At 43.7% G+C, this 17,034-nt stretch overlaps 1 protein-coding gene across 5 annotated transcripts in view; it reads right to left on the bottom strand.

The window, feature by feature from the left end:
* iqca1 (IQ motif containing with AAA domain 1) overlaps positions 1–17,034 on the bottom strand; it is a 259,787-nt gene that overhangs the window by 125,072 nt on the left and 117,681 nt on the right. For all 5 annotated transcript variants that reach the window (XM_041200968.1, XM_041200969.1, XM_041200967.1 and 2 more), the window contains exon 6: positions 7,494–7,699. In XM_041200968.1, the coding sequence (XP_041056902.1) occupies positions 7,494–7,699 (206 nt within the window). The remainder of the gene's footprint in view (positions 1–7,493; positions 7,700–17,034) is intronic.

Raw genomic sequence — 17,034 nt, 5'->3', positions numbered from 1 at the left:
ATCCAAAATCCAAGTCCTTTATACATATCAAAAAAGCAGTAATTCTAGCACTGTCACAAAAGTACAATAATTCTCATAGCATTACTGTGATTTGTTGTAAAAGTAGATTAATAATGGGGTTTGGATAGTTTGTGTGTATGTGGGGAGGGGGTGGTTTAACTGAATTGGAGGCAGCTGGTCTGGAGGCTTTGACTCATCAAAAGAAGCGAGGTTTGAAATGCCAAATACATAAACTTGGCTGAAGTTTTAGAATGTGAGGTGAGGAGAATTTGCATTTTTAGATAAATCAGGGTAGTTTGAATTTCAAAGAGATGGTAGGTTGCTACACTTAGCCAGGGAAGCTAGGCCAAGCAGTGTGTTTATTTTCCCCAAAGGTTACTGGTAGTATTAGCACCATAAATAGATTTATATTATGAGAAACGTAAAGTTCCAAAGGCTTTTGAGATTTGTGAGGTAACAATGGAAATTGCATTAAAAGGGAGAAACAGATATAAAAGAGGCTGTGTGTCAGAGAGGAAGGCATTGTAAGATCTAGCAGAAGTGTGAAAAGCCTCCAGTCGTTGTGCATTGAGCTGCTGTCTATAGAAACTGAAGCTGGGAAACGCCACTTTGAATTCTACTGTTCAGGATATTGTGTTGACTTGCCCGGATCTGTTTAAATCTATTTTTATTTTTACTGTTGCCTTAACGGGGGTGTAACTGGAAGCCAGATTAATTACGGGTTTTAGGAGTTATTATAGTAGTAATTGGCAGACCTGTGAAATCTTTTCTTTTGTTAATAAATGTTTAATTTAGTTTTGTAAAAAGAAGATCTCCAGTCTTGGCGGACCTATTACCACTGAATTCAGGGCGCATATCTCAAAATAAAATACAAATTGCAAAATCGTTGTGATCACATGATCAAGTTTCCCTTGTGGATTTGATCTGCCTGGCACACATTATCTTTTTTTTTTAATTCATTCATGGGGTGTGGGCTTCGCTGGCTGGGCCAGCATTTATTGCCCATTCCTAGTTGCCCTTGAGAAGATGGTGGTGAGCTGCGTTCTTGAACTGCCGCAGTCCATGTGGTGTAGTTACACCCATAGTCCTGTTAGGGAGGGAGTGACAGGATTGTGACCCAGTGAAATTCCTTCCATTCCGGTGATATATTTCCAAGTCAGGATGGTGAGCGACTTGGAGGGGAACTTCCAGGCGGTGGTATACCCATCTATCTGCTGCCCTTGTCCTTAGAGATGATAGTGGTTATGGGTTTGGAAGGTGCTGTCGAAGGAGTCTTGGCGAATTCCGGCAGTGCATCTTGTAGATGGTACACACTGCTGCCATTGTTCGTCTGTGGCGTGGGAGTGAATGTTTGTGGATGTGATGCCAATCAAGCAGTCTGCTTTATCCTGGATGGTGTCAAGCTTCTTGAGTGTTATTGGAGCTGCACTAATCCACCATCTCACTTGTGCCTTGTAGTTGGTGGATAGGCTTTGGGGAGTCAGGAGAAGAGTTACTCGCTGCAGGACTCCTAGACACCGACCTGCTCTTGTAGCCACAGTATGTATATGGCTAGTTCAGTTCAGTTTCTGGTCAATGGTAACACCCAGGATGTTGATAGTAGGGCATTCAGTGATAGTAATGCCATTGAACATCAAGGAGTGATGGTTGAATTCTCTCTTGTTGGAGATGGTCATTGCCTGACACTTGTGTGGCGTGAATGTTACTCACGACTTGTCAGCTCAAGCCTGGTCTTGCTGGATTTGTACATGGACTACTTCAATATCTGAGGAGTTATGAATGGTGCTGAATATTGTGCAATCATCAGCAAACATCCCCATTACTGACCTTATGGTGGAAGGAAGATCATTGATGAAGCAGCTGAAGATAGTTGGGCCTGGGACACTACCCTGAGGAACCCCTGCAGTGATGTCCTGGAGCTGAAATGACGGACCTCCAACAATCACAACCATCTTCCTTTGTGCTGGGTATGACTCCAACCAGTGGAGAGTTTTCCCCCTGATTTCCATTGATTCCAGTTTTGCTAGGGCTCCTTCATGCCACACTCGGTCAAATGCTGCCTTGATGTCAAGGGCAGTCACTCTCACCTCACCTTGGGAGTTCAGCTCTTTTGTCCATGTTTGAACCAAGGCTGTAATGAGGTCAGGAGCTGAGTGGCCCTGGCGGAACCCAAGCTGAGTGTCAATGAGCAGGTTATTACTAAGCAAGTGCCATTTGATAGCACTGGTCATGGCTCCATCCATTACTTTACTGACGATCAAGAGTAGACTGATTTGTCCTGCTTTTTGGATACAGGGCATACCTGGGCAATTTCCAACATAGCCGGGTTGATGCCAATGTTGTAGCTGTACTGGGACAGCTTGGCGAGGGGCATGGCAAGTTCTGGAGCACAAGTCTTCAATGCTATTGCCGGAATATTGCCAAGGCCCATAGCCTTTGCAGTATCCTTCAGCCATTTCCTGCTATCACGTGGAGTGAATCAAATCGATGAAGACTTGCATCTGTGATGCTGGGGACCTCTGCTCCGGAGGAGGCCGAGATGGATCATCCACTCGGCACTTCTGGCTGAAGATTGTTGCATATGTTTCAGCCTTATATTTTGCACTGATGTCTTGGGCTCCTCCATCATTAAGGGTGGGGATATTTGTGCAGTCTCCTCCTCCAACGAGTTGTTTAATTGTCCACCACCATTCACGACTGGATCTGGCAGGACTGGAGAGCTTAGATCTGATCTGTTGGTTGTGGGATCACTTAGTCCTGTCTTATCACTTGCTGCTTATGCTGTTTGGCACACAAGTAGTCCTGTGTTATAGCTTTACCAGGTTGACACTTCATTTTTACATATGCCTGGTGCTGCTCCGGGCATGCCCTCCTGCACTTTACACTAAACCAGGGTTGATCCCCTGGTTTGATGCTTATGGTAGCACGGGGGGATATGCCAGGCCATGAGGTTACAGATTGTGTTCGAGTACAATACTGCTGCTGATGGCCCACAGCGCCTCATGGATACCCAGTCTTAAGTTGCTAGATCTGTTCAAAATCTATCCTATTTAGCATGGTGGAAGTGCCACACATCATGGAAGATGGGATGTATGTCGGGAGATGCTTGTCAGGACCCCACGGAAGTCCTCCTGCGCACACAGGTGTGGGAATTGCCCGGAAAGCTTAAACTTCAGATGGGGCAATTTCCGCTGCTCAGACCCACCACAAATAGTCTCCAACACTGAGCTCAGTATCAGAGACTTGAGCCAGATACCTGGATACTTAGCCAGGAAATGTTACACTAGTTAAGACCTTGTCTAACTCCAAAATCAACCAATGTAACTCAATTGACTTACTATCACTCCTCCGAGCTGACCCGACTTCCATCCAATCACCCAACTAGCCCCCAACCCAACCTGACTACCCTCCCCACCTGAATCCTCCAGCAACCCAGCCTGACTACCCAACCCAACTCGACCAGCCCCTGTACCTGATTTCCTAGTCAGGTGGCTGGGAAGCTACCCAACTACCCCAAACCCCAAGGAACTACCCCACCCTGATCACATGACTGGCCCCCAACCACCCAATTACCAATTACCCATCTACATCATCAGCTCGCACCCCCCCCACCGTGATCACTCAACCTCCACCCCAACTACCCAAATAGCCCCCGACTCGACGACTGTCTACCAGCCTCACTGCTCGACAAACCCCTGACCACCCGACTACCCCACCAACCATCCTGCTATTTTGCTGATCACCCGACTAACCTCTCATTCACTCAACTAATCTCCTACCCCACTATCCCTCTCCCGTCCACCCAACTGTTCCTGACCAACCAACTGCACCTCCAGACTACTCGCCTATTCCCCAGCCCGATAAAAGTACCACCACATATCTACATCCCCAACCACCACCCCACTCTCCAATCATCTATTCACTATTTCACTTATTTACTGAAAGACCGGATCTTTAAAAATTTATCTGAATACAGCAGCCACTGTCATGAAAAGGGGGTATGTCCTTCCTTCTTCCACCTTTTCCTGCGCCTGATTGTCTTCCCCTGGAAGCTGTGCTGATCCGTCGATGCTTTAGCCAAGGTCAGAAGTCCCAGCTAAAAAATTGCAAAAGGGCCAAGTCGTGGAAATCTTCGCAGGCAGCGTCAATGTACGCACCATCCAGCGCTCAAATTCACCTTTGAAAAGGAACAGTCAAAGGAACTCCCCTTCCTGACGTAAGAATTGAGAAATCTGCCAGCAGGTTCTCTACCATGGTCTACTGCATGCCTATCTTCACTGGTCAATATACGCGTTGGGGTTCTTACAGTTCCACACGCTATAAGATTGGCCTTATTGACAACCTTGTAAAGGGGCCCTGAGCCATTTGCTCACCATGCAAGCTTAATTTTTAAATAGGGTGCATCAAAGGCTTCCAGCAGGATAATGGCTTACCCTGATCAGATCATTTTGTGCTGCATATCACGCAAACTCATGAATGGAATTAAGGCCATCACTTTCAGCACTGAAAAGTGCCCAGTCTACCCTGGAGGGCAAGGTATCTCAAAAATTTGAGCAACAGGTGAAGCTAGCTGTTACTATGCAGTGGCAACACGAATGGTATTTGCCACTAATAGGATGCTGCCGTCAAGCCAAAAAGACGTCCTGCCTATCACACAAATGAGTAACGTGGTATATGAATTTCAGCGCCAGTGTGAAGCTAGGCCATACTTCCCAACGACTGGCTGATCATATCAAACAGCATGTCCCAGCCGCTGTTCGCAATGGGCAAGGTACAGACCATATCCAACCAGCCGATGCTTGCAAAACTCAAAACACAGTGCCAATGTTAGATGTGATTCCGCAATTGGACATATGCTAAATAATCCTCAATGTGCTAAGAATTACGCTGACAGCCAATTTAAGATCGTCAGTTGGGCTCGCAGTGTAGTGCAATTGCATGTACTGGAAGCTACATGTATTAATACAAAGGGCTCTGTTCTTTGGAGACAGAAATTACATGTATACACATTGAGCCTGTTTTAGCTAAACAAAATAAGTTCCAACCATTCGCTGAATCATTTCTCAGGGCAATGCCTTGACTAATCAAGGTCAAGCTGCCTAGTTTAAATTTCAACAATGCTTGGCTAACTATTGTCAGTCACCATCAGTGGTGCATTCCCCATGGCAACACCTGTACTAATCAGAGTCCACTTGCTAAACAATTGGCACTCTCTTCACAAACAGTATAAATTGTTTTTTCCCTCTTATATTGGTATTCTTGCAAAGTGTCCTGATGAGTGCAAGATGAAAAGCTCTAACATGTATCCTTTTTTTAAGCAATACTCAAGTTCTGTATTACCAAATGACTGTTGCTGCAATTCTAAACAAGGAAAAATAGAACCCAGGGCAGAGAGGGGACTTTCAGGTCAAGGACGTGGTGCCTTATTGGCAGTCTTGACAGAACAAAAGACACTATAGTTCTGGAGACTCTCGGAAGGAATTGGAAACAGGTGGCCAGGGAGATCAATTGCTGGCGTCAGGGACCCTATAACACTACATGGACTTCAGTGGTTCAAGAAGGCAGCTCACCACCACCTTCTCGAGGGCAATTAGGGATAGGCAATAAATACTGGCCTAGCCAGTGATGACCACATCCCAAGAATGAATTAACAAAAACTACAAAGTCCAATGACCTCACATGGTGGTCAAAGTTCATGAATGCATCTTCATGTGATATCTCCTAACCAGCATGCAACCAGTCTCACGCTGCTCAATACACCACCCCCCCCCAATCGCTCACATATAACATCCAGATGTTCCACATCACCCTCACACTCCTACAAATTCTGCCAGTCTTACACCCAACTCACACTTCCCTCCAGCTATTCAGCTGTGGCAGACACATCACCGAAATACCATGCTACTTAATCTTTTACACAAGGCAGCAGTGTAGAGCCAGTAGAGGACAACTATGCATGCATCTCCTGAATCCTGTGGAAGAAATGGTTCTCTGCAATCATGGGATCATCTGCATCTGTTATTGCTGAGAACATCTAGGATGACTGTGTGTTTGTGCCTTTTGCCTCTTCTCAACTGCCAGCTAACTCTCAACTGGTATGATAAGCAAGCTGCAGATGGTGTTATCATGGACTGTTTGCTTTTCACCCACCCATCTTTCCTCAAACCCACCTTCCCCTCCTGAGTTTATGCTTTCAGCTACCCAAAAATTGCTGCCTACCCAGCCACAGCAGACACGGGGAAGAGCACAGCAAAGATGAAGAGGACTGTCACTTGATCTGAGACTCGCAGCCACCAGCTCAGACACTGCACATACCTTAAATGCCGGTATAGAGTTGGGATCTGCACATATTGGCCAGGTTTTCCAGCCCCTCCTGCCATTGGGACCTTCTGATCCCACCGAAAGTCAATGGACCTTTGACTAACCCACTGCATCTGCATGGCAGGCCCCGCCCAGGCAAGGCCAAGAAAACCCAGCGATTGTGCCATTTCACATGAGTGGACAGCAGCCAAGCCAAAGGTAAAGAATAGTTTGTGTTTCAGCTCACTGGAAGGTGAGGTCTCAGATAAGTTCTATTACTAGAGACTCAGATGAGGACATTAATGGGGTGGCATCTAGGGGGAGGCCATTCAGCATGCAGACCAAAATATTAGATGCATTGGCTAGTCTGGCAGGCAGCCTCCTATCACTGTCAAAAATAGTGATAATTGAATGGGAGTTTGGTGCGAGTTAATATACAGGCACCAGAGTTTAGGATGACCTCAAGTTTATGGAGGGTAGAATGTGGGAAACCAGCCAGGTGTGCAATAACAGAGGGATGAATGAGGGTTTCAACAGCAGATGAACTGAGACCGGGTGATGTTAGACAATATTGGGGAAATGGAAATAGGTGGTCTGATGATGGTGCGAATATGAGTTTGCAGGTTGTCAAGTATGACACAAGGCTGCAAAACAGGCTGGTTTAGTCTCAGACTGACTCCAATCTCTTCCTGGCAACAATCGCCAGGGAATGGAATTTGGAGTGGGGGCTGAAAACAACAGCTGGGATTTTCTGGTTGCACCACGGTAGGAACCACCTCAGGGGTTGCAATGGCCCAGCCAAAAATCCATTGACTTTCGGTGAGACCGGACGATCCCTGAGGCAGGCGGGGCCGGAATATCCTGTCCAATGGCTTCAGTATTCTCAATATTTAATCGGAGGAAATTTTTGCTCATTCAGTACTGATAAGTATTCTGATAATTTATCAAAAGTGAAATAGTTGAGAGGTGGTGGTGAGGTACCACTGGGTCTCACCAGGGTGCATACGAAAACTAACATCATGCTTTTGATTTGGCTAGTGTTCACGATTAAGAATTACAACAATATCAGCCAAGAATATTCTGGTTAATTAGAGAATTTTCACATAATGCATTCAATTGCAGCGATATTTTAAACAAGACCCACAAGGGGAGTCAAGGTGACTCTTGAAAACTCATTGAGCTGTTTCCCTTACCGACACTCAATAAACCACTGTCGGATCTGCTCCTGCAGGGTTTCTTGAATATCCGGTCCTTCCACTGTTCGCACTTGCTCTTTTATAGTGACCAAGGCTTCCTGGTATTCCACCTCATGTACTTCCTGCACCACATTCCGCTGCAGAGCTACCTTCTGAGCTTGAAGCTCAGCAGAGCTAGGCTTTAGGAAATTAGGTGGTGGTGCCTGAAAAAACAAAAGTCTGTCATAATAATGTTGTAGACTAACTTACAATGTTATAATTGCTGTGTATGGCAGATAACCAAACTCAAGATACCCATGCCACCCAACTGTCAGAGCAGATTCTTGGGAACCACTATTTTATGCTTGAAGTCTCATGAGTGAGACACTCTGCCATAGGTACAAAACAGTCATTAGATACAGCTGAAATAGATTGGCATAAAAAAGAAAATATTTCATACACAAATAAAGAAAACACATTAATAAAATTCCAAAGAAAGCTAAATTGAAAAGCAAAGATTAATTGGACAAAGAGAAGAGAGAAAAACACACAAAAATAAATTAAGCAAGAAAGGAAAAGCCATTGTAGATGAGGTGAGGAGATGGGTACCTGAAGATCTGGAAAGAGAATTCAGTAACACAGTGCATAACATGAAAGAACCACTTTCAAAATAATTTGTCTTCTGCGCTCAGCATGAAACTTAAGTTATTGTGATTATAAGTAAGCAAATAAATAAGTAGCGTTTTCAAATTTATACCAAAGAGAAACTAAAAAATGGTATAAAAACAGAAAACGCTGGAAAAACTCAGCAGGCTTGACAGCATCTGTGGAAAGAGAAACAGAGTTAACGTTTCGAGTCCGTATAACTCTTCTTTCAACTAAAAAATGGTGTAAGGTACAACAAAATCATTCTCAATCAAATTCAGCAAGGTACCCAGGAAGGCAGCACATTCAGAGGCATCAGCAAATCCGACAACTTAGTAGTTTTCTACATAACACATAATTTAGCTGTGTCATTGTCTCACAGATTGACAATGTATTCATATCACTATATGTTGTAATTACAAACAAGATAGCAACAGATCATTAAAAAGATTTCCAAAATTAAGCTGTGAGACAATTCTTTTTAACTTAAAAGAGTAACATCCAAAATTTGGATTACTTTCTGCAAAGCAGTTTACTTTGTTTAAAAAGGCATATCCCCTGCCTGAAAATTTTGACATCAGTTGACATCATTTGCACCCAACAGTATTCATTTGCACTCATTTGACATCAGTTGTGCCCAAAAGCAATCATTTAGTCATCATTTTATATCAATTGTGCTCAAAAGCAATCATTTTGCTCTCATTTAGCAACAATGTAATCAATGTCATCAATTGCCCCAGACTGCAGCTCTCAAACATTTGCAATTAGCAACATCACTTAAGCATTTGGACACCAAAAACAGAGAGCCTATGTTCCATATGTCTGAATTTCCACAGCTTCAAATATCCTAAAATTGAGCTAACTTTAGAAAAAGCACGCTGTTTTAACATATCTTTTGATAAACTAGTTTTAAGTTTTTCTTCATATCCTACAACACGTGCTTCACAACCAAGCCCCCCACGCCCCCACCCCCCAGCAGTTCCCCCCTCACCACCCTCCAGAGCAGTTTTCTCCCCTGCCACCTCCCGCCAAGCAATTACTTTCCCTTCCATTGACCCCCTCATCCCACTCTTCCCCGCAGATTGCAACAGTGCTCTTTCTCCTCTCTCCCTACCTCATTGCTTCTCTCCCTCCCCCATCTCTTACCCTCTTTCCCTCCTCAACTCTCTCACCCCTCCCCTCCTCATTTTCTCCTGCTCTTCCCTCCCCTGGCCCCTCTCTCTCTCCTGTTCTCCCTCTCTCCCCCCACCTGCACTCATTCTCCTCCTCTCCCTGCCTCCACTCTCTCCCTCCAGTCTCCAAACACTCTCCCTCCACTCTCCCTGCCCCCTCTGTCTCTCTCTCTCCCCACCTTCTGCCACCCACTTCTCCCTTTCTCTCCCTCTCCCCCACCAACAGCTCAGTTTGTAGAGTTGGCCGGAACTGGAAGTGACAGCTTTGTACCAGCATGGGAGCAGCAATGACGCCGGCAACGAGGTTAGTATTGGAGGGGTGGGGGCGCAGAGCCCAGGGCCTGGAATTCAGCAGGCCCTGGAGTTTGGAGGGACCTGGAGTTCAGCAGGTGTTGGGGCCTGGAGTTCGGCAGAGCCTGGAGTTCAGTAGGACCCGAAGATTGGAGAGAGCGGGGGGGGGGGGCATTGGGGGCTGAGGGAGGGGGAGAGCTTTTGGAGACTAGAGTAGGGGGCGAGAGAGAATTTGGATACTGGAGGGTGGGGAGGGAGAAAGTTTGGAGACTGGAGGGTTGCAGGGAGAGAGTTTGAGACTGGAGGGACAGAGGAGAGATAGAGAGTTTGGAGACTTCAGGGGGGTAGGGAGAGAGTTTGGAGACTAGAGGGCACTAGAGTTTGAAGACTGGACAGAGTGAGTAGACGTAAAAACAAAAAAACTGCGGATGCTGGAAATCCAAAGCAAAAACAGAATTACCTGGAAAAAACTGAGCAGGTCTGGCAGCATCAGCAGAGAAGAAAAGAATTGACATTTCGAATCCTCATGACCCTTCAACAGAACAGTGAGTAGACAATTTGGAGACTGGAGGGAGAGGGGGTGACAGAATTTGGAGACTGAAGGGAGAGTGGAGGAGACAGTCTGAAGACTGGAGGGGGGCAGGGAGAGAGAGAGTTTAGAACCTGAAATTGGGGGATCGGGTGGAAAGTATAGACTGAGGCTAAAATGAATTAAGACCTGATGGGAATCTGGTGGGTGCCCTCAAGCATGTACTGTATACTGGAAAGATTTTTTGATCCAAATGAAAATACTGAATAAATCCAGACATCATTTAAGTAATTAATTGCTTTGTATTTTTCAAGGCAGGTTGTTGAGCATATTAGGTAGCTTTGAGTGCATTTGATGCCTTTGAGTGCCTTTTACCATTTGAGCACATTTGAAGTCAAAGATGGAAAAACACTGTTGATCTGTGATCAACCTTATTCCAAATTAGAAATCAAATGTCAAATGATTGTTGATAGTTTTTGAATGCATTGAATGCAAAAAATGACGTCAAAATTTTCAGATAGGGCAGCCCAGAAACCGTCATGCAAACATCTATCCATAGTCCCAAAGGACAATAGGCATCTCTCACCATCAGAGAGAGGGATTTTTGGCTACTCATAGCTTGAGGTGTGCCACTCCACAAGCGTGGGGCAAGGTGAGGAGGCAGGGCCTCCATGAACTACCAAAAACCAGTATGGGATTTGGACCTGCACTGTTGGTGTCATTCTGCATCACACTCTAGCCAAACAGAAAGCACAAAGAACAGTTCCTGCATCTGAATGAATAGCCCAAGGCACATATAACATTGGGTCTATTGCAACCCAATATTGTAGAGAGGACCTCAAACAGGCTATTGCTCCCTTATTTGAAAATGCAAAGAGCCTAATGCCTGTCTTAGCTGTGGACCTGGATGTCTATTTCTCTGCCTGCACCAATAAAACATTGGTAATCTTACAGTTTGTAATAAACATACACTTCCTGTCCATCATATTGGAGGCTAAGGTGCCCTTTAGTGCCTGAAACACAGGTGCAGTGTTATCCGATTTCTAAACCAAAACTCTTAACAGACCAAATAATTCTGATTTTTTGTTGAGCTGAACTGTTTTGTATTGTTTCTTTTTCTTTTTTAATTGTATTTTTTCAGTTTCTATCTCATCTGTCTTGAAGATGCTGGCTATTACTGGGGTACACTTCCATTCTTTATGTGTGAGACTACACGTTGATTCAACCACCACGGGATTCCCAAATGACCCTAATTCTGACCTCATCCAGCTAACACATACATAACTTTTCCATCAGTTGCCACTGGATAGAAAGCAAGCATGGGAACCCTTCCTGATTTCAAACCATCCAGCCCAACAGTGCTGAAGTCTAGGAGCCTAAACTTCTTTTCCAAAAAGTTAAAAACATAGAAAATTAGAGCAGTAGGAGGTCATTTGGCCATTCAAACCTGCTCTATAATCCTCTATCTCAATACCTTACTCCCGCTCCCTCCCCATACCCTTGATGCCTTTAGAGTCCAGAAATCTATTTCCTTCTTAAATGTATTCAGTGACTTGGCCTCCATAGCCTTCTGTGGGAGAGAATTCTAAAGGTTCATCATCCTCTGAGTGAAGAAGATTTTCCTCATAGGCCTAAATGACCTACCTCATATCCTGAGACTGTGACCCCTTGTTCTAATACCTCCAGCCAGAGGAAACATCATCCCTGCATCCAGTCTGTCCAGCATTGCCAGAATTTTATACATTTCATACGAACCCCCTCATTCGTCTAATCTCCAGTGAATACAGGCTTAGTCGGCCCAATCTCTCCTCATAAGACAATCCTGTCATCCCAGGAATCAGTCTGGTGAACCTTCGCTGCACTCCCATTATGGCATGTATATCCTTTCTTAGGTAAGGAGACCAAAACTGCACACAATACTCCAGGTGCAGTCTCAACAAGACCCTGTACAGCAGCAGAAAGACATCTTTACCCCTGTACTCAAGTCCTTTCGCAATGAAGGCCAACATACCATTTGCCTTCTTGACTGTTCACTTCATCTACATGCTTGCTTGGTGCACAAGCACCAAGTGATTGGTGCACAAGGACACCCTTTGTACATCAACATTTCCCAATCTATAACCATTTAAATGATACTCTGCCATTTCTTTTTTTCCTACCGAAGCAGATAACTTCACATTCATCCACGTTATACTGCATCTGCCATGTAGTTGCCCACTCACCTTGTCTAAATCACCCTGAAGACTCTTAACATCCTCCTCACCACTCACATTCCCACTACGTTTTGTGTCGTCAGTGAACTTGGAAATATTATGTTTGGTTCCCTCATCCAAATCATTGATATATATTGTGAATAGCTGATCCCCAAGCACCGATCCCTGTGGTACCCAACTAGTTGCCGCCTGCCACTCTGAAAAAGCCCCATTTATTCCTACTCTCCGGGCGGGATTTTCAGCTTGGCTTGCAGGCGTATGCCCGAGCGTGAAACGTTCCGACGTCATCGTGCACTTGCATGATATTTCGGTCGGTGGGCACACGCAAGAGTTGGCAATGCGCCCACCAACAATTAAGAGGCCTATTAAGGCTCTTAATCTGGTAATTAAGTTGAATTTTTCGCTGCCCATCCAACCTTATGGTTGGCAGACGAGCGAATAGGTCAGGCGGACTTTGCACATTTTGTGAAACCTCATCCACAGGCAGGATGAGGTTTCCAGCAGTGAATAAAAAATAAAAAAATTTAAACTCATTTTTATCATATCCCTGTTCATGTGACAGAGTGGGGACATGTCTCCCTTATTTTTCAAATCTTTATTTTTCATTTTTAAATCCTTCAGCTCCCTGAGGCAACTCAGGGAGCTTTCAGCGAGTGCACCTCAGCTCATGCACAAACTTCAGCGCTCACACTCCTCCCGCCCTTCCCCCAGCAGCATTGAGGCTGTCAGCACACATTTCATGCTGGCTGGCTGTTAACTGGCCAGCCAGTATGAAATCGCAGTTTGGGTCCGACCTCGGGCACTCCCAGGCCCGCCCGATGAGGGGAAAATCCTCCCCTCTGTTTAATTTTGCACACTAACCTCTTATGTGGAACTTTATCAAAAGCCTTCTGAAAATCCAAATACACCACATCCACTGATTCTCCCTCATCTATTCTGCTTGTTTTGTCTTCAAAAAACTCCAGTAGGTTTGTAAAACATAAATTCCCTTTCATAAATCCATGTTGACTCTGTCTAATCCTGTTGATATTTTCTAAGTGTCCTATCTTCTATAATAGACTCTAGCATTTTCCTACTGATGTCAGGCTAACCAGTCTGTAGTTCGTTCTTTTCTTCTCCGCCGATGCTGCCAGACCTGCTGAATTTTTCCAGGTAATTCTGTTTTTGTTTTGGATTTCCAGCATCCGCAGTTTTTTTGTTTTTATCTCTGTAGTTCGCTATGTTCTCCCTTCCTCCATTTTTAAACAGTGGGTAACATGTGCCATCCTCCAATCTGCCAGCATCTACAGAATTTTGAAAGATGACAGCTAATGCATGCACTCCTTCCATGGCCACCACCTTTGGTGTCCTGGGGTGTATATTATCAGGCCCTGGGGATTTATTGGCTTTCAGTCCCATTAATTTCTCCAGCGCTATTGTTTTAGTAATACCAATTGCCTTCAATTCCTCCTTCTCACTAAACCCTTGGTTTCCTAGAATTTCTGGGAAATTATTTGTGTCTTCCTCTGTGAAGGCAGAACTAAAGTAGTTGTTTAATTGTTCTGCCATTTCCTTGTTCTCTATTATATATTCTCCCATTTCAGATTGTAAGGGGCCTACAATTGTCTTCACTAATCCTTTTCTTTTTACATACTTATAGAAGCTTTTACAGTCCGCTTTTTTGTTCCTTGTAAGTTTACTCTTCATACTCTATTTTTCCCCTCTTAATCAATCTCTTTGTCAAATTTTTAATTAGTCTTTTGCTGAATTCTAAACTGCTCCCAATCCTCAAGCCTGCTACTTTTCCTAGCAACTTTGTGACTCCTCTTTGGATCTAATACTATCCTTAATTTTTTTTGTTAGCCATGGTTGGGCCGCTTTTTCTGCAGTGTTTTTGCGCCAGGAAGGAATGTATAACTAACTGTTACAATGCATACATTCGTTCTTTAAAAATTAGCCAAGCCTATCCACCACCATACCTTTTAATGAAGTTCCCCAATCGATCTTAGCCAACTCATGCCTCACACCTTCGGGTTTCCTTTGTTTAGATTTAGGACGCTAGTTTCAGATCGGATGGCTTCACTTGCCATCCTAATGAAGAATTCTTTCATGTTATGTTACTGTTCTCTAAAGGACCCAGCACAACAAGATTATTCATCAACCCCTTCTCATTGCACAATACCAAATCTAGGATAGCCTGTTCCCTAATTAATTCCTCAACATACTGAGCTAAAAAACCATCTTGTACACACTCCAGGAATTAATCCGCCACAGTATTATTTCTAATTTGGTTTGCCCGGTCTATGTGTAGATTAAAATCACCCATGATTTTTGTAGCACCTTTGTCACATGCATCTCTAATTGCCTGTTTAATGCCGTCCCCTAAATTACAACAACTGTTTGGAAGCATATAGATTAATCTTTTCCCACTAATGTTTTCCACCGCTTGTTGCTTCTTAGCTCCACCCAAACTGATACTACATTGTACTGATTTCATTCTTAACTAACAACATCACACCACCTCCTTTTCTTTTGTCCTTCCTAAATATAGAATACCCTTGGATATTCAGTTCCCAGCTTTGGTCATCCTGCAACCATGTCTCCATAATCACAATTGTATCGTACCCATCGACATTAAGTTAATGCATCTACCTTATTGCGAATGCCCCATGCATTCACGTACAGTGCCTTTAGACTTGTCTTAGTAACATTGTTACACATTTTCTTTTGTACTATGGCCCTAGGACTAGAAAGGAGGTTCTGCTGAAAGAACTTGAACAATTAGGAGATATATTAAAAAGCAGAACTTCCAAGGTAATAATCTCAGGATTGCTACCTGAGCCACGGGCAAACTGCCATAGGGTAAATAAAGTCAAGGAGTTAAATGCGTGGCTCAAAGATTGGTGTGGGAGGAATGGGTTTCAGTTCCTGGGGCACAGGTACCAGTACTGGGGTAAAGGGGAGCTGTTCCGGTGGGACGGGCTTCACTTGAATTGTGCTGGGACCAGCGTCCTGGTGAATCGAATAACTAGGGCTGTAGAGAGGGCTTTAAACTAAATAGAGGAGGTGAGGGTTCTGGAGTAGGGACATGTAGACCCACAAAACAAAAGGATATGGCAGCATCTCAGGGTAGCTATTTAGGTAATGATACCCAGAGTGTGACAGGAAATGACAGAGTGTACAAACATTTTAAAAAAAGCAGCAAAAAGGTTCAACGGGGGAAAAAAATTGTAAAAAGGCAAAATTAATGGCTCTTTTTAAATGCACGTCGTACTCGGAAGAAAATAAATGAATTAATGGCACAAATAGAGGTTAATGGGTATGATCTGAGAGCCATTACAGAAACATGGTTACAAGGAGATCAAAGCTGGGAACTAAACATTCAGGGGTATGTGAATTTTCAAAAGGACAGGCAGGAAGGAAAGGGTGATGGGGTAGCTTTGTTAGTATGAGATGGAATAAGTACGATAGCAAGAAATGATCTTGGATTGGAAGGTGTAGAATCCATATGGGCAGAGATAAGAAATAACAATAACTGGTGGGACTATTCTATAGGCTCCCTAGCAGTAGCTATACAGTAGGGCAGGGAATAAATTGGAAGATAATGAGGGTGTGTAAAAAAAAGGCAATACATTAATCATGGGTGACTTTAATCTTCATGTAGATTGGGAAAATCAAATTGGCAGAGGTAGCCATGAGCAAGAATTCATAGAATGTATTCAGGACAGTTTCCTAGAACAATATGTTGTGGATCCAACCAGGATTCAGGCTATTTTGGATCTGGTAATGTGTAATGAGGCAGGTTTAATAAATGATCTCAGAGTAAAAGATCCCCTAGGAATCAGTGACCATAACATAATAGAATTTAGCACTCAGTTTGAGACTGAGAAACTTGGGTCAAAAACAACTATGCTATACTTAAATAAGGATAATTACAAAGGGATGAGGGTAGAGTTAGCCGGAGTGGACTGGGAAAAAAGTTTAGCAGAAAAAAATGTTGATGAACAATGGTAAATGTTTAAGAAAATAGTTCATGACTCACACCAAAGATGTATCCCAGTGTGGAAGAAGGATTCTAGGAAGCAGATAATCCAACATGGTTAACCAAGGAAGTTAAGGATAGTATCAAATTGAAAAAATAAACATACAACGTGGCAAAGATTAGTGGTAAGCCAGAGGATTGTGAAAGTTTTAAAAACCAACAAAAGATGACCAAAAAAAGGGAGAAAATAAACTTTGAGGGCAAACTAGCAAGTAATATAAAAGTGGACAATAAGAGCTTCTTTAAATGTATAAAAAGGAAAAAAGAGACCAAAGTAAGTATAGGCCCCTTAGAAAATGAGGCTCAGGAAATAATAATGGGGAACCAGGAAATGACAAGAGGACTTGAATAAATACTTCGCATCAGTCTTCATGGTAGAAGACACTAATAGCATTCCAAAAAAACTAAATAATCCAGGGGCAAAAGATGGTGGGGGAGGTTGGGGGGGGTGGTGGTGGGGGAAGAGAGAAAATAAATACTATAATCACCATGAGAGAAAAAGTACTAGGAAAACTAATGAGGTTAAAGGCCAATAGGTCCCCTGGCCCTGATGGGTTGTATCCTAGGATATTAAAAGAAGTAGCTGCAGAGATAGTGGATGCACTGGTAGTAATCTTCCAGGGTCCTTAGATTCTGGAAAAGTCCCAGAGGATTGGAAAACTGGTTGTATCCTAGGATATTAAAGGAA

This window comes from Carcharodon carcharias, chromosome 12, assembly GCF_017639515.1.
Source record: "Carcharodon carcharias isolate sCarCar2 chromosome 12, sCarCar2.pri, whole genome shotgun sequence".
Lineage (NCBI taxonomy): Eukaryota > Metazoa > Chordata > Chondrichthyes > Lamniformes > Lamnidae > Carcharodon > Carcharodon carcharias.
The sequence above is the reverse complement of the archived record's forward strand: the minus strand, read 5'-3'. Positions and strand labels throughout refer to the sequence as shown.